Source organism: Castor canadensis, chromosome 10 (genome assembly GCF_047511655.1).
Source record: "Castor canadensis chromosome 10, mCasCan1.hap1v2, whole genome shotgun sequence".
In the NCBI taxonomy this organism is placed as follows: domain Eukaryota; kingdom Metazoa; phylum Chordata; class Mammalia; order Rodentia; family Castoridae; genus Castor; species Castor canadensis.
Window position 1 is genome coordinate 77,121,982 of NC_133395.1, and position 19,016 is coordinate 77,140,997.

General features: G+C 40.4%; 1 protein-coding gene across 2 annotated transcripts in view; it reads left to right on the forward strand.

The window, feature by feature from the left end:
- The window catches only part of Flt1 (fms related receptor tyrosine kinase 1), a 161,314-nt gene that overhangs the window by 77,508 nt on the left and 64,790 nt on the right, over nt 1–19,016 (forward strand). The window contains exons 13-15 of one of the 2 annotated variants that reach the window (XM_020176806.2): nt 2,715–2,823; nt 8,510–8,818; nt 13,536–13,682. In XM_020176806.2, coding sequence (XP_020032395.2) covers nt 2,715–2,823; nt 8,510–8,818; nt 13,536–13,682 — 565 coding nt within the window. Of the gene's footprint in view, nt 1–2,714; nt 2,824–8,509; nt 8,819–8,981; nt 12,909–13,535; nt 13,683–19,016 lie in introns of those variants that run through there. The other variant, XM_020176810.2, reaches the window with a different exon arrangement.

Genomic DNA, 19,016 nt, shown 5'->3' on the forward strand with positions numbered 1-19,016 from the left:
CTCTAACGTGCCACCCTACGTTAATTTTAGGTTCTTCCACATCCTTTATGCCTTTACTTTTATTTCTCCTTGAAATACTGTAGTAAACTATATTAGAAACATCCAAAGATTAAAATTACCATTCCATATGTAGACTTAAAAAAAAAAAAACAAAAAACTACTGGAAATTAGGCTGAATGACACATCAACCTATTCATTCTATTCCATGAGCTTCAAATGACATTGTAGAAGTGAATTACTAATGCTTAGCAAAAGGGGAGGAAGGAAAGAACATGAAGAAATCCAAACTTACAGTACATGAAAACAACAGTTTTCATGAATGTTCCTGGGTCATAGAAAAAAACTCAGAGAATGGCAGTGAAAAAGTGAGTCATTAAGAGTATAGAAATACAGTAGGTCAGAAACCTCACTGAAAAGTTGCCTATCCCAAACTAGTTCATTAACAGAATTGAGGTGTGTGTGTGTGTGTGTCTTGCTGGGGATGCAACCCAGGGCCTTGTACATGCTACAAAAGGGCTGTTCCACTAAACCATATCCACAGTCCTTGGATTTTTGAGATTGGGTCTTGCTATGTAGTCCAGGCTGGCCTTGAACTCATGACCCTCCTGCCTCTACCTCCTGAGTGCTGGGATGACAGAATGCATCACTACACCTGGCTTGAATTTTTTAAATGTTGTAAATTGATGTGTTTTTCCTATATAATGAGTCGCTATGAATTTTAAGTAGATATAAAAGAATGTCACCCCTTATCTTCTGATAGGAACTGGGAAATCCTAATTTTATTTTAGCACTTTTGCTTTCTTTCTGTTCCTCAGTACTCTTTCACTTATTTTCAATTGTGGAGAATGAAAATGAATTATAGAACTAATACAAGCAGATAGCCTTGAGACTTCCTTTTGGTGTGTCCTGTACAAGAAATGACTATTTCAAATGTCTGTGAGCGCTCAAACCCTTGGCACTTTCTCTTTGAAAGCACTCAAGGTGATATTTGGTGCTCCAGCTGTTATGCTGCATTGAGTTTTTTCTTTTGAAGCAATAGAGTTTGGTTATGAGCACTGGGACAGCTCTGTCCCTTTAACACAGAAGACTCAGTCATGGGAAGTCATCTCCCAGTCCCACCAAACAACACTCACGCGCCACTCATGCTTGAGCTCCTTTCTGACCTTACACAGTATGCTTGTGTACGTATGCTTGTCAAATATCTTTTCGTTTTATGAAAATATGTTTACATTTATAATACTATAAATTTAAAATATTTTCCGGAAGAAAGTACTCTGGAAATACTCTTTAATAAGGTTAAGTTTTACCATATTATAAAATTTTCTTCTTTAGTGATAACCTCATTCATCAATCATGTTTTCAAATCACACATTGTATCAGTTGAAAAACAGCTTGCAGCTTATGTCAAACGTGGTCAAAGAAGGAAACCTGCATTTCTGTTCATAGTGGCTTTTAGTTTATGTGACCCATCACTGCTGATTAAAGCAGGTCTCCTCCAGGAAAACCCAATCAAAGAGTAGATAGAACTGTACCTCCAGATCTATGCTATTCAGTGTAGGGTTTCAATGGGAAAAACAATTTGGGGTAGCAACTGAGAGCACAGGCCTTGGAGTTACCACGCAGGGCAGGTGTTCTGCCCAGGCTGATGGGCGAATCACTTAATCTCTGTAACCATCAGTTACCTCATCTGCAGAATGGGGTACTACAGCCATCTCATAGGGATGCAGGGAGGATTAGATGAAGTGATGCTTGTGCAGTGTCGTGTACACTGTCCAATGTGTAGCCAGAGCTTCATAAAAGTCCCCCGAAACAGAAATAATGTGTGTGCCCATCAATATTGCTAATGCAACAGTTGTGGGTTAAACTTGAGAGTGCTCAACATTTTGTCTAATATTGTGAATTTTTTTTTCTTCAAAAGATGCAGTGCTAATGTTTAAGCTATGTAAATTTTTGTTCTTTTTTTTTTTTTTAGACATCACAGTTTGAAAAGTGCTTTTAGGTTCACCTACACTTTGACGACTGTTTTTTTAGGGACAACATTGTCAAGCAGCAGCAGTAAAATCTAGTGAAACAGCATTGTATTTAATTCACAATTTATAGCTGCATTTTCTAAATGATAATTTGAAGGTCATTAGATAACTTATAAACACACACAACAATCTTAGTGAGCTTTTCAGCCTCCTGTCTCCTTCGGGACCATTGCAGGCTGCATGTCCCATTCTCTGAGCCCATCAACAAATGGTTCAGCCACACTGTCCTCTGTCCTTGCTCACTTAACATGCCCACTAAAACCAAACAGCACACATGCTTCCTGCTTCCCCTGGCACCATGCCCTCAGGTCACTCAAACAAGGGTGGACCTCGGCCTCACCTGCTCCTCTCATTGATATGGGTGACCACCTCATGGGGGGGACGTGCAGTCCCACAGCTAGGCCTTAGGTCTCTAATTGTGAGGCCAGCAGCATGAGATAAGCTTGAAACCCTCAGAGGAGTCAGATGTCATGGGCCCCGGTCTCCTAAGGACCTGCTTTCCTGTTATTTTTCCATTCTTACTGGGGCTCAACAAGGGGAGAACTTTGGTAGCCACCACCAATGCAGTACTGTCGTTAGTGAATGAATGAAAGAGCTGAATCATTTCAGCTTGCAGATGTCGCTTAGGGATGTTCAAATCCTTCTTTGTCCTATTGCTAGCTAAAGTTTCTTTTTCTTTTGCAGATGGCTAGCTCCTTGGTTGTGGCTGACTCTAGAATATCTGGGATTTACAGTTGCATGGCTTTCAATAAAATAGGGACTGTGGAAAGAAACATAAGCTTTTATGTCACAGGTAAGCCACACATCCTATCCCCACTAAGACAGCCTGGTGACCTCAGACTCTTCAACCCTGTTTGCTTTTAGTGCACTTATAGCTTGAGTGATGTTTTTGTCAACCTTTGAGTACCTTCATCCTTGCTCTCAAGACTAGAATTCTACATCATCACTGGCTCTGCTAAAGACTTATTTCCCTGAATTCTCTTTTCGAGTTATTTGTGTATGTCTCCTTCCCAGACTGGATTATAAGGCTGAGATCTCATATGCTCACTTTTGAACTCCCTTCAGCACCCAGCACAGAGTCTGGCACAGGGTAGTTGTTCAATAGCAATCCAGGAAACCAAGTAATGTGTATGGTAACGCAGTACTCCTTTTAACCTCAAAGTGAATTGTTTAAGAATTGAGATCCTGGCAAATGACACTGTCCTATAGAAATCTGAAACTGAGCTTTCTAAACAATAACTAGTGAGCTATTTGGGGGCATTTAAGAATTTTTCATTTTAAATATGATGGTCTCTCCAAATCTTAAAACCTCCAAGGTATACAAATGGCACTCCCTATGCTCCTCAATGGATACAGGAAGGAAATAAGTAGCTCAAAGTATAAAAACAATTGCCTGGCTCCACATTCCCCCAATTTCTGAGGAAACCTGGGCCACCTGCCAGCTCTCTGGAAACTTTGCACTGCATGGGGCAGGCTGCAGACGTTGCCTAGAAGTCTCCAGAAAGAAACAGCCAGGACTAATTTCATGAAATGGTTGGCTTGTCAGATGATGAGAGACTTTTGGCAAGTGAGCCAAGCCCCAGTTTCTCTGGCCATGGGAGACATCCTGGAGGAGATTCTCACAGAAGGTCAGAGCTAGAAGCCCTCAGACAGGCAGTTTAGCATTCCAGCTCCCACATCCCCCAGAGGAGAAAAGCAGGACCTGGAAAGGTGAGCAGGAAGGTAGTTCAGTCTAGATCAAGGCAGTCCCTCTCGTCTCACCTGACGGAAGTGGAAGGAAAGCACCTTTGCCACCATTCCAAGTAGGAGAGGCCTTTCCTTAGGAAGGTCAGACAGAGGCTCTCACAGATTGGTTCTTAAGGAAATCCAGATGATTTGGACTAATTAAAGGCAAGCATTCATATTATTCTTCATGGCCATAGTCTCTGTATGTATGACTTAGAATACAAAAGAAAGAGCAGTTCTGCTCTGTTCTGAACATTCAACAAATTTGCAGCAGTTTAATGGGCACTAACTATTAGGCAGCATAATCAACGCTGCACTGGAAAGGCTGTTGACGCAGCCCTGTCTTTCTAGTGAGATAGTTCAAACACCAAGGAGATGAAGAAATGCTAAGTGACACATCTCCTAGGATCAAAATGTGTATAGAAGTAATGTGCCAGAAGAATTTGTTCTTTAGCACCATCACTGTCTAATAGACATAAGTCACATACGTAACTTAAGCTTTTCTAGTAAGCATGTTTAGAGAGTGAAGATATTTTTATTTAATCCACTATATCCAAAATATTATAGCGACAGTGTGGAGTTAACATTTCGGGGTGTGTGTGCTGGTGATTGAACCCAGGACCTGGCCCACTGAACCCACCTTGCTCTACCACTGAGGTACACCCAGCCCAGATGTACCTCAACATCTTAAAAATAGTACTTCAGTTTTTAAATCTTAATCAGTTGAAATAAATAAATGGGATAAATAAATAAATGGCTTGTCACACAAGCCACATATCAAGTGCTCGAAAGCCACATGTGACTAATGAGTACCTAGTTGGATAGTGTAGCTGAGGGCCTCTGAGAAAGAAACAGAACTGAGGGGCTCTGGGCGGAGGTAGCATTTGAACTTGAACAGGTAGAGAGAAGAGGCCAGGCTTGCTCTGACATTTTCAGAGCCAAGGTAAAAGTGCCAGTGGAGGCCCACAAATCCTTCAGCTAAGTCTGACAAGTTCTAAGTCAAGACAGCAAGCTGTTACATATGTTTCAGCTTCTAGGACAAATGCACCTTCATGAGGGCCTGACAGACCAGCGTGAGTGTAGATTCCTGGGACTATTCCGGGGCGCAGAGTGAACCGCAACAGCAGCTGGCGGAACAGAAGACCTGGCTCCCTGCTCACACTGTCCCTTCTGTGAGGGACTGTGCACGTGTGGGGTCTCTCCAGCCCACACAGCCTCCCAGCCAGGCCCTTCACAAAGAGTCTTTCCTTGGCCATGTCTCAGGTTGACCTAGAGATGTGCACACCGTGAAAGCAGTCTGATCTCAGAAGGCCAGACCTCCAGAAGAGAAAGAGCCAACCTAAAAGCAGATTTGGGATCAACTTTTTTGGGAATTCTGGGGTCCCAAACACCCCAAGCATGATAGAGGAATGGAGTGACATATGCTCTGAGTGGATATGCTTCTTTGGTCCCACAGATTTCACGTTGTAGGGAGGGGTCCATCCAGAACAGAGCCACGTAAAGACGCAGGAAAGGAACCGTTTGTACCTGGGGAAGGATGTGCTAGTAGTAGTGGAGGGGCCGGACACAATCCCTTCCTTCAGATATGCCTGCTGGAGATGCTTACAGCACTTTTCCTCTAGAAATTCAAGAGCTTTTATCTCCAAACTGAGCACAAGTTCAGTTAATCCAGCCCCTCCCCACACTGTCTAGACAACACTTTTTCGGAATAATTCTTTTCTATCAGTCCTGAAAAGTTTTAGTTTGGATTGGTGATAGATTAACTTGCTTAGATTCACTGTTTATTTTTCTAGCTGATTATTTTATTCTTAGTAAAGACGAAATACTCCTAGGAATTTCGCACCTTCCATGTCTATTTTCTGAGAAAAAAAAATATATTCAGTATTTAAGCTTGACTCGGTGAGAGTAGTGCTTTAAAAGTGGCTGTCTGAAATGTTAATGCTCTAAAGATTTAGGCTTGGACTTTTATTATTCTCACTTCAATTATGTTGACCTTTCTTAAAATACCATAACTAGCCAGACATTGTGGTACACACTTATAATCCCAGCACTGCAGAGCCTGAGGCAGGAAGATTGTGAGTTTGAGGCCACTTTAGGCCACCCAGTTTGACCAGGTCTCCAAGAACCCAGAAACTTTGCCTTCTAAATTGATGAAAATTAGTTATCGTGGACACTAGCATCCTTGTCAGCCTTGCCACCTAACTGAGGTACTCATTTGTAGGTGGCAGCTACTTGAAACGAGTAAAGCTTTCTAGCAGCCATTCGCTTTGAGAGATTGTTATTTCCCTTCTTCAGTGGAGATCAAACCTTCTATATTTCCACCTGCAAATGAGATCTCACTCATCCTTCTAAGTGTCTGTGCTTGTCTCTTTTGCAAGCTTAATCCACGTGTCTAACACAATGAAATCAAAGTGTGCACCTTTACAAAGAGATTCAGTTGAAAGTCTCTTCTGAGCAAGGGTTGGTTCTTCTCCCTGACACCTCATAAGACTCTCTGGAGGTGACAGATGTTAGATAGATGTTATTTGGTTGATGACAACGATGACTTTGCTGGATATACCACAGATACTGAAGTGTGGGAAGATTTCTTGTTTTCACTTGAAGGGTTAGAAGGCAATTTTTTCTTGGGTCTGTTTTTATACTCGGGTTTAAAAAAAAATCAACTTGAATTAAGGAGAAAATCCCTCTGGGTTAATTACACAGTTGAGGACATTTTATTTATCGCCAATCTCTCATGGATCAAAAGAGAATAAATAATCCTAAGAGGCTATCTGATGACTTCAACCAAATTAGCTTTAGTGACTGCCCCCACACAGGGGATGGGCCTCAGGACAGATTTGCTTCTTTTCTTTCCCTCTGTGTGTGTTTTTGCAGTTTCGCTAGCACTCAGCATGACCATGGGTGTGTGAGCAATTACTGAGGGTGAAACAGGAACGGCGCTGCCTTATCTCCCTCATTTCCCAATGTCACTAAATGCATTTTATTTTGAGATTCCTGGTGGTGCTTGGCAAAGATAAACAAAATCTTCCATCAGGAAACCTGTGAGCTATTTCCACAGGAAGTTTCAAATCACTAAAGTAAACAGAAACTCTCTACACGATCTCAGTGGTACTGGGTTCTAACCATGGGGACGAGACCTCGTAAATGGAAAGTCTGCGATCTTTTAAGAAATAATCCAATGGCAGCCAGTGCACAGAACCTCTGCTCCAATATCTGTGTGGAAGTCAGTGGCTTATGTTTTACTCCTCAGACTTGGAAAGTGTCCAAAACGCAAAACAGATGCTGAATTAAAACAGCTATTCCTGATGCTTTATTGCTAGGTTAAAAATGACTATCAACTTCTTCTGTATCTTCTGGCACATTCCTGAATTTCCATTATAAGGCAGGGAAACCTCCACTGGTCCCCTGTCCTCAGCCACTGACAGCTTCATAAGCCACTCTACCCCCCGCTTCCAGGTTTCAAATGAATATTTTGGCATTTCTTCAGACGTGACACTTTAATAATGAAGTCAAAGCCAGAAAAATCAGAAAAACAAGCAAAGTGAGATTTAGGAAAGAGTTGATATGATATCTAATTTTGGACTATTGTCCCCTTAAGGTTTAAAGGTTTCTTTATAGTTTTGTGTGCAAAGGATAATAATAATAATAATAGCTTTTCATCTTCAAAGCACTTTGTGAAATGTTGGCCCAAACCCTTTGCTCAAATATAGATACACCAGTCGTAACAAGCACTAAAGGTTGGAGCATGAGTCCATTCAGGGCCAATAGCCAATGAGTTTTTAAAGTCCTCCAGTGAAAATGGTCCAAAGCGACACCAAGGAACTCACAGCCCAACACCTAAATGATGGTGCTGTTAGGAGTGCCGAGCAGGCAAGCACATAGCTCGTTGTTAGAGGTGGAGATGAGAGGAAGGTGAGCTGGGAAGTGACATTGGACACGATGGCTTTTAATGCCAGTCGCCTTCAGAAAATGTTTAAACTGGTTCTGAGAGGTTGTTGTTTTTTTTTTCCTTGTGGTGCTGGGGACTAAGCCCAAGGCCTCATGCATGCTAGGCAAGCGCTCTACCACTGGGCTATACTTCCAGCCTGAATTTTGATTTTTTAAATTGTCATGTTTTAGAACCTGACAAGACTTCCAGATTAGTTGTCTGCATTTTCAGGATAAATCTTTGCTGTTTTTATTTCAGGGGTCCTAGGTGAGTAAGGAGTTCTAACTCCCCTCTGGCCCACAAGCAGGGAACATATCCAGACAGCAAATGGAGGGCAAGACTGCGAATTGGCCACTGTCACTGGGAAAGGGTAGAACTAAAATGGCATTGATTGGCACTTACCTACAACTTCCCATGCTCGCTTGTAAGCTATTTTGAATAAGTTTGCCTATACACATATCTTTGTTTTTTTAATACTAATTATTCTCAAGTTACTTTGCTAGTTTGCCCTTCTCAAATGTCCATTTATCAGTAGGAGGACAGGAGGTGACAACCAAATGGGAAACAAGGTTATCATCCCAAGTTAGAAAACGTATTAGGAGACAACGCCATCCTAATAGCTCTCTGTTTTGCATTTCCTGCCTCACTTCTGAGGGAAGCTGGCTCGTCCTGCTCTGTTGGATCCGTTCCTCTAAAACCAAAAGATAAATACTCATCCTTTTTAACACTGAGGCTGAGCGAATTGGTGTCGGAGTAAAGCTTAAGATCTCTGACTGTGTCTTTATGGTGTTTCTGCGAGCTAACATTGTTCATTCTTGTTTTATAGACGTGCCCAATGGGTTTCATGTTAACTTGGAGAAAATGCCTACGGAAGGAGAGGACCTGCAACTGTCTTGCATAGTTAACAAGTTCTTGTACACAGACATTACTTGGATTTTGCTGCGGACAGTTAATAACAGAACAATACATCACAGTATCAGCAAGCAAAAAATGGCTGTCACTAAAGAGTATTCCATTACTCTTAACCTTGTCATCAAGAACGTGTCTCTGGAAGATTCGGGCACCTATGCCTGCAGAGCCAGGAACGTCTACACAGGGGAAGAAATCCTTCAGAAGACAGAAGTTATAATTAGAGGTGAGCACTGCAACAAAAAGGCTGTTTTCTCTCGGATCTCCAAATTTAAAAGCACAAGGAATGATTGTACCACACAAAGTAATGTAAAACATTAAAGGACTCATTAAAAAGTAACAGTTGTCTCCTATCATCCTGATTTATTGTCACTGTTGCTAACTTTCAGGCTCAGAGGAGATGCTCCTCCCAAAATGAGGTCGGAGATGATAAGAGTAATAATGAGACCCCCCAGCTGCCAGCTCGGGGCTCCCGTTGGGGCCGAGGGCTCTGCTCTCTGGGGCCGACTTGGTGCGCCTTTGGATTTGGAGGATCCTGCACTGCTTCTCTGTGTTTGCTATTGCTGTCTTCTCCCGCCTGATAAACAACACCCAGGACTGATCCTTCCCTTCTACTTTGATGCCAACCTCTTTTTATTTTTAAGTTGTGAAGCTGCACAAACTGAATAATTTAAACAAATGCTGGTTTCTGCCAAAGATGGACACGAATAAGTTAATTTTTCCAGCTCAGAATGAGTACAGTTGAATTTGAGACTCTGTTGGACTTTTGCCTGGTTTTATTTTGTACTATTTCATCTGCTCTTGATTTGTAAATAGCACCTGGAAAGCAAGTTATAATGCTTATTTATTTGAAAATGCTTCTTCTTCTAGTTCTTAAGTACATTGATCTTAAACTGGAGTTTCTAAAATGGACCCCTGGGTGCAAGACATTGTGTTGTGATTCAGAGAGTAAAGCTTTGTCCCAGCCTGAATTATGAAAGTTCACCCATGTCAACACAGCCCCTCTCTTTCAATTCCAGGTAACTAGTACCACAGTGGTGAGTCCAGCGTAGCTTTCCTCCTCCTCCTCATTGTCCCCAGCTGGACTGACAGCCATTGACAGCACCTGAAACTACATCGTGTTTTCAAGTTAAATGTTTGTGTCCCCTGGGTATTCCTTTAAAGAACTTCATCATGTTAAAATGATGACTTCAAATGAAATTTGATGAAATTCAATCAATTTATCAAGGAAATAAAGACTACTGTGACCACAGATTTAAAGCATTCTTCTAAATATCCATTGAAAATCTGTCCCATTAAAAAAGTCCATTTTCCCCATATGTAAATGTTAATAGGATTTTTATGGGGATTAAGAAATGGCAAAACAACAGAAGTAGAATTGAAGTCATTTTAAAATACATGCCATTTATTTTTTAAATCAAGAGAGATTGTGATCTCTTGTTTCAATTACATTTGAAGGAAGCATGACTTTTTCATCAACTTAATATGCACTGTTCTGTTTTAATTTAAGATTGATCATTGTGTGTGACTTGCATGCTCTGTGGGGAGGGTGGGGGGAGGTGGAGGGGTGTACTATAACGACCAAAATAGCCATGGCCAAGAAACACAGTGGCTAGGCAGTTCAACAGGAGGTGACAATATGACAGCTTTTCAAGCTTGGGAACTCACCAGCCTGTTTCCTCTTTTAGGTAACAGACTCTGTCCCACGGCTAAACTTGTCTTTCACGTGGGAATTGCTTTTGTCAAATGTGAAAGAGTAAACAATAGCATTTCCCCTGATGCCAGGTTTATGGAGTCCCAAACGCTCTGAAAACAATCAGCAACCTGGAAGTTGTCAGCCCAGAGGAAAGAATAATCAATTGTATCTTGAAATTTTACCTATGGCTCCTTGGCCTGGCCTCTTTGTTCATTATAAGGCACTGTGCTCCTTCAGGGAACAATGTCTAGCGGCACAGAACTTGGGGGCCTCCATTTTGGGGAAAGCTAACAAAGTAAATGGAATGATTCAGGGATCCCTTATGAAAAAATGATGAATTGGACATGCAGAACCCATCATTTCCCTCCCCTTACTGCAATTTTTTTAGGGAGAGGAAGGTTTTAGTATTCCAATAGATGATTTTAGAGTAATTATGTAATTAATCCTTCCAGAAAGATTCTTACAAAGAAACAATGGAGTGAATTTGATTAGATCCTCTTTGGGGGATGAAGTGAGGTGAGGATAAGAGAGGGGAAAAGAGCCTGGGGTAGAGAATAATCGGTGGAGTAGGGGTATGAGGCTGGCTCCTCAACCCCCATTCACAAGGAAGAGAAAAAACTATGCATTTATGGGGCATGGCAGCAATCTGGGGCCATAGGGCAGAAAAGGAAGAGAGGAACCTAGAGGACAGCTATCTTTGGTTAATGATAACCAGCAGAAATACTCTGTTAATTACAATTTTCTCCGCTTGAAGGGACCAGCTACACTTTGTTAAATTTTGGAAAGCAGGTGTCTACTTCTACCAAGTCTATATGAGTTCAATGCGCCTTTCTTATTTAAAATGTCAAAACAGGTTATTACAATGTGCAAAGTAGGAATTAACAAAATATGATTCCTAAGTTGAGTGGTCATTTAGAAAGTAGCTAAAAAATAAGACACTTGACATAGGAGAACATTTTTTTCAGAAATAAATCCTAATACTGTGTGTTTCATACTGTTTATGTGAACCTTGTATTTAATTGAGAGTTTATTCTGCAGGGGTTTTTTTTTGCTGCTTGTCTGAAGTTTGTGCAGTACAAACAGGACCTTTGGGAATTCTTCATTTATGTTAAAATAAAATGTTCTTTTTTACATAAGCATTATTTACCAATATACATGTCAGGGAAATTTAAATTCTGTCTGTGTTAATGAAGTTATAGATCGTAGTTATGAAAATAATTTGGGTGTTACAGGCCCTTTGAACTTCCTTTTTATAAGGCCTGTGAGCAATGAGAGATTGTTTTATCATATTTATGCATTGGAAATAGTAAAATGTGCTGGAGGAAGATGTTAAGTTTTAAATGGGATTTGTCAAATTTGACTTACCACTGTAAAAGATACTAAATAGTAATATGAAATTGTTTTTGCTATCTTGTCATGTTTCACTGATATTCTCCGAGTCTTTACTGCTTTAAAATGTCAAAACTATAAAGAGCAAGTATGCACAAGTTAGCATAAATTGAAGGTTTTATATGGGCTGTATTTTCAATTAGGAAACACTGTTTAACAGATTGCACAGAATGCAAACACAGAAATACCACAATGGTTCTGCCTATGGGAGAGAGAAAGGACAGGGAAGACATGGAAAGAGGCAGAAGAACCACTGCTATCATTCAGTCTACATTGTGTTTGAAGAAGGTTTTATAAATTAGTGCACTTTCTTCAACACTCTTTTCTTGCCTTTAGATTTCATTTTGCATAATGAGAAGAGTAATGATAAGCTACAGAAATTAAAATTTATTGAACATCTGTTTCTCCTAGCTGATAGTAACCATACCACATTACACTACTTCAGCATGCTATAAAAATTATATGTTGATAAACTTTTTAACCTGGGATTTCTACATGGCTTTAATGAATGTTAATCCTGAGAGTTTTCCTGCAGGAATTTAAAGAGAAAGGTTTGGGGACTCAGCAGAATCCTTCAGGAGCATGGAATGAAAGCCATTGCACTGTACCATCTTTTGTAGCTTTGTAATCACTCCTAGGCTGCTTTCACAGTGTTAGCTCACTAAGGTGAGGAGACCAAAACTGTCAGAGAACGCTCACACTGTAGAGTTGAAACCAGTGATGCAAAAATGTGTAAGTTATGCCAAAACTTTTGATTTCTGTTTCAGGATTTGCAACAAAAGTGGGAAGGGAGGATTTGGGAGGGTGAGGAAGACATTGAGAGATGTTTTTGTTCCTTTATCCTGAGCTGGAGCTACCCATCCAGTACCCACCTAACTAGAATGTACACACATCAGCAGGACTGACTGACTACTTCATTAAATAGAGACACTGTACTCATGGGGGCAGTGGGGTACTGCTTTTCCGATGTGGGATTTTAATATTGTAATGTATTGCATCTTAATGTATTAAATTCATTTTGTTGTACTATATTGGTTGGCATTTTATTAAATAAATTGTATTGTATCATATTTGTATGTTTTAAAAGAAAATAATATAAAATACAATATTTGTACTATTATATAGTGCAAAACCTATAAATCTGTGCCTCTGCCTCTTGAATGAATTCTTTGGTTGCTTGCATTTGGAAGGGAAAGGAAGAAGGGAACAATCAATAAAGCTTTCAAAACTGAATTATTCTCCTGTTTGTTCTGCTGCCTTACAAATTAGGTGACAGACCCATACAAACATACCCTATAAATAAAAAAAAATACATATGAAATTGGTCTGGGGGTATAGTTCAGTGGTAGAGTGCTTGCCTAGCATGCAGGAGTCCCAGAGGTCAATCCCAGCACCAGGTAGTGTGGGAAGGGGCACCTGAAATTATATCATTACAACACTATATGTGAAAGTAAAAATTCATTACAAGCCTATATAACAAATCATGTTTTTCATTTTTAGCTCCTAAAATAGTATATGGAAATCCTTGCGATTTAGAAAATCTTTTCTTTCTCAAAGAAAAGAAGAAGAAAATAAAGAAGGAGATGAGTTGACCAGAAAAAAACCTTTGTATCAAAATCTAAACATATAAAAACTAACACAGTCCTTGATTTTACTGTATTCTAACACACTGCAATTTATGGTAGCATCTTAGTCAGGAGGAAGCTGTAGGTTAACTATTGAAAAGAGAGGGAACAAAATGCAACAGAAACTTTAGGGTCAAGTTTACTGTCTCTAGATGCATTTGAAATGTTGATGTGCATATTCAATGGAAGAGTAAAGTTGACAAGTAATAACAACTCCTTCTTTTTTTTAATAGATCAGGAAGCGCCACACCTCCTGGGAAACCTGAGTGATCACACAGTGGCCATCAGTGGGTCTACCACCTTAGACTGTCACGCTAATGGGGTCCCAGAGCCTCAGATCTCTTGGTTTAAAAACAACCGCAAAATCCAACAAGAACCCGGTAAGAAATATTTTTCCTGTACTCCTGTTTTTCTTCTCATCCTTCCTCAGCCCTTCTCCCTAACTCTCCTATACCTGCCTCCCTATACCTAGAACCACTTGCTGATGATAAAGCTGCAAAACTTGGGCTCTGGTTCATGCTTATATCAATGTCCAATAACTTGGGCCAGTTCTTCTACAGCTCAAATTTCTTACCCTGTAAAAGATTCCTCCAGAATCTAAACAACTGCTTTAAGCAGTGTGTTGAGAAAGAAATGAGAAGAGCCACCTAGAAAATGACTCAGTTCACCTTGACAGCTGGGAGAGTGGGCTGTTTATTTCTTGACTTGAAACACTGCAGAGCTCTGAATGCCTAGCATCTATGAAGTTCAGAAAAGTAGATTTATAATTTTTTATTTTATCTGTACTAATTTTAATAATTTGGAAAATGGAAGGCTATTTGAAGTAATATTTTATCATACCGGTAAAAAAAAAAAAAGACAAAAACCTTCCTAAACTAGTTGTCATGGGCTTACTTTCTTTCAACAATAAATACTCTTAAAAACAGCTAGATTTAAACCAATAAGTGTAAACACTGCCTATTGCATGTTTCATAATGCCATGGTTAAATAACATGAAGTCAAATTTATATTTTAGATTATTTTATTTATAGTAAAAATAAGATTGCCAGTTGCTTGGCATGCACAGGCCCTGGGTTCAATCCCTAGCACTGCAAATACATAAAATTGTCATTTATTTGCAATATTCTCACAACATAAATCAAATAATTTGCAATATGGAGTAGTCCTGAAAAGTGAGTCCTATACTCTAAATGAAGCCTCCATTTTAAATCTGATGCACAGGATGAGGTTGTGAGGTAACAACTCCAAATTTTAAGATATTGACACATGTCCTAGGAAGGCCTTACACTCCATAAGTCCAAAACCAATCATCACTTTCTCCATAAAGTAGCACTTCCTCGTATACTGACGACATACACTTAGTCATCCAAACTAGAGCGGGACAGCCTTTCCTTTGCCCTCCTCAACTAAGCAGTCACCAGACTGAGTAGACTATCTGTATCAAACTCTGTTTCCCAGACCCACCCCCACCTCTGCTTCTCAGGTGCTCATTAGCAATCTTCTGAACATCTGCAGTCATCTCCCGACCTGTGGCCCTCCCTTTCTTTCTTATGCACCTATTCTCCACACAGTTGTATAAAACACAACTGTGACTGTTGCTTCCCTGCATAAGTCCCAGCAACTCCCATCACACTGTCGGATACACTCCAAGCATCTGACAGAGAAGACCCAGGACAACTGGCCCTGCCCACTGCAACTCTGCTCTAGCAGTGTCCAATCCTGCTTCGGCCCCCTAAGTCATTTTTATCCTTGTGTCCCCTCTGCCTCGAGTACCTTCCCTCTGTGTGATGCCTGCCCATCCCTGGAGAACCGGATTCGGAATCCTACCTCCACAAGGCCTTCCTCAGCTCCCACAAAGAGGAGACAGATCCTTCATGAGTCTTTAGTACTTATGAAGGTTTCGTTTAAAAAATATATAATTATTTATTCATATGTCTGGTTATCTATCTATCTATATATTTCTATTGCTCTCTTCTTATATTGGTTTTTATTCAACAGTTGATTCATGTTTCCCTCCAAAGGACAAAATTCTTGTCTTACTTGTAGCTTATCTTTCCATCCTTAGAACCTAGCACTGTGCTAGGTAATTAATCAGTGTTCCGTGAGTGAATGACTGGTTTTCAGAAAACCATATGCTAGCCTGGATTTGGAGTGGAGCTTATATCACAGAATTTTTAAAGATGAAGAGACCTTTGGAATACCTTTAGTCCAGTATGGAGACTAGAAAACCTTGTGCAGAGAGGTAAAGTGGTTTTACCAAGATGGGTAGTTCCATGGAAACTGAATCCCTTGAGGTGTTCTACCAGAAGAAAAGCATGAGTGGTTCATGCTCGTGAAAGGTTGTGCAGGACTCCTTCCCTTAGAGACTGAGCATAGAAGGCCCAAAGAAATCCTTTAAAGAAACCTGGTAAACTGGTTTTAATTCTGTGTTCATGATCATAGAATGTATTTTATGAAATATTAATGTAAGATGTGGAGTGGTTCTTTGAAAGAAGTAAATCGTAACTACGTTTAGTTTTCATACCTTGGGTGTGGCTTAAGGCATCAAAGTTGAACCAATATTTAAAACTCATGACCATTACAGGACTCAAGGGAAGACATGGCAAGACAAAAGGCCCAGGCTACAGATGGCAAAGGATTAGGAAGTGCTAAGGGTATCAGGGCACGAGGCCCAATGTCATCCTTGTGGGTTATGTAAGAATTTTGGCAACTCACTTCATCCTCCTGTCGGAGTCCATATTTCCTTATTTCTAAAACTGGAGTGCTGCTGATTGCACAGGGATACGTTGAAGTTTAACTGGGTGAAGAGAACCAAGCTGGTCCATAGTCATGGCTTTGTAAATGCCACCTCTGACTCACCTCATTCATTTACACAGAAATTGGTCTAAAAGTTGTCAGAATTCACGCTAAGCATCAGCTTCATAAGTCATCTCCAGTGTCAGACAACTCTAAAACAAAATAAGAAAGATTTCGTCCCTGGAAAAATTTTAAAACTGGTCTTGTATAAATTCTCATACAAAATCTTCTATAAACATCACTTCAATACACTACTAGTGCTTATTAAGCTTAACTATGCTAAGTCATCAAATTTTTCCTCTCTCTTTTCTCTTTATTTACTCTTTAAACCTGTGATAGCCTTTTGGAAAGGAATTCCTTAATTTTTTGGAGATAACATTTTACCTACAATATACTTGGTGTCTGACTTTGGGTTTCTTAAATGCAGTGATCTTCAAACTGCCAACTCTTTTGTGGCTATTTCTTTTACAAATCCATGAATAACAATTAAAGGTAACCAAGGGATTGTGCTTGACTCACTAGTTTTCCAAAGTGAGAAGACCATCAAGCTCAGAGCCTACAAAGATCAAAAACTTGTTCATTTTATGCTAAACTGGTAAGCCAGACTGAGTTTAAAACCCTGACAATAAAGTGTGCATCCTTCAGAGACCTGGGATGCCTTTTTTGTTGTTGTTTTTTGTGGTACTGGGGTTTAAACTCAGGGCTTTGTGCTTACCAGGCAGGTGCTCCAGCCCTTTTGCTCTGGCCATTCTGGAGGTAGGGTCTCACTTTTCACCCAGGTCAGCCTAGACTACAATCTTCTTATTTTAAGCTTCCTACAATAGCTGGGATAACAGATATACACCATCAGACCCAGCTACTGTTGAGATGGGGTCCCACAAACTTTATTTCCTGAGGCTAGCCAAGAACTGTGATCCTGATTTCAGCATCCCAAGTAGCTAGGATTACAGGTGTGAGCCACCAGTGTCCACTTTGGGATATCTGTTTTATAAAACCTGACAGCTCAAAAAGGACTCATATGCCAAGAGAATTTTAGGGGCCTTGGGTCATTCATAGGATCCGTCCCACTGTTGTTTTTAAATGATAACTCACCCCCATTCCAAAAAAAATAGGAGGGAGGAAGCAGTGCACATGTGCGAACTCTCACTCTAGTGACTAAAATAATGCCTGCTGAAAGAGAGAACCTGGGTCAGTTGGAGCTTTTGCCTCCCACCCCATTTCCTCTCAGGAAAACTCTTTCGGAGGGACACAGCCCTTCTCCCAAAGAAACGCAATCCAAGAAAGTATTACGAAAGCTAGTAATAAATTCTTGGGCCAGAGGAACCAAAGGGATCTTAAGTGTGCAGGCCCAGGGAAATGCAGGAGCAGGGGTTAGAGAGGCAATCTCTGTCAGGGCAATGGAGACAGAAAGAGAAGGCGCCCAGCAATCCACACTGCCTGCCCTGACTCTTAGCACGCACTTCCCGTCATTCCCAGTGGCCTATTCCTCTCTCTGGCCTTTTGCCTCTTCCCCTCTCTACTCTCTGGGCCGCAGGCTGCTTCATGTCCTGCCTGACAAACTTTCCTTTCCCTTAGCTCTACTTTATCCCACTGTAACTCTTGTCATCAGAGATCCTTCTGTCACATTCCAGGACTGGATACTCCTCTTCTTCCACATCAGGGGCTGTTTACAAGTCATGCCATAGAGCAGCACTTCATTGCTCTCTAGTTTTCTGTGTGCTTATTTTGCAAACCTTTGAAGATGCATATGATATCTTAATATGCCTTCTTAACAATAATCATAAAATTTACCAAGCATTCATTAGGCACCAAAGACCTGTGTTTGGTATTCTAGGAATGCCACATTTAATTTTTACATGTACCTCCCACAAGGCAGGTACTACTGTGAGACGCTCTTCATAGACGGATTTTACTTAACAAGCAGTAATTTGGTGCCCAGGACTACGCTAAGCACTTTACTAGTATGCACTTGGTTCTTCCTCATAACAATCTGATGAGGTTTACTAAGTTATTGTGCCCATCTTATAGACTAAAGGATGAGGAGATAACTAGTCTCTGGCCATCGAGTTAGTGGGCTGCAGACCAAGGTCAGCCCTGAAGTGTGCACACTGATGCCGAGAACGTGGAACTAAACTTTACCTTCTACCCCTCACAAGAGAACCCAGAAGCAGATTTTTAAATGGCCTGGTGTGCCCATGCACATGTGCCTAAAACAATGAATATCTCCTCATTCCTAACAAGTTTTTAGCATATGTAGCATTTGTAAAAAGCTGGATATGCCTTGTATAAAATTGTTTTAAAAATTGTTTTTAACCCAAATCTAATGAGTTTTAAGTTTTAAAAGGTCCAGAATTCATGCCTTATCAGCCCAACACACATTTATTTTCCTATTTAACAAATATTTATGAGGTACTACTTTATGTCTGGTGTTGGGTTAGGCTCTGCAAATACAGCAGTGAACAAGAAAAATTAAACTCTGGATAAGCAAAAATCTAATGGAATGAATTTTGTACCGCTTCAATGAAATGCATCTTCTTCAAGTGGTACCCATGTGTACCTTGACTTAGTCACTATCACTGTGTCAACTGATCTAAATGTGGGATAAGATGAATTAAAACTATGGCTCAGTCATAGGATAGAAATATCTTTAACACAAGAGATAGGGAAAAGCTGATGGATGAATACTAAATTATAGTTAAGAGCAATTGGTTCAGAGCTGGCATACTGGCTCAAGCAGTAAGAGCACCTGCCTAACAAACGTGAGGCCCTGAGTTCAAACCCCAGTGCTGCCAAAAAAACAAAAGCAAGAAGTTCTGATGTACCATTGCACCTCAGGATGACTGCAGATAATGACAATTAAACCATACATTTCAAAAAGCTAGAAGAAAGTATCACCATAAACAAATGAGAAATGTTTG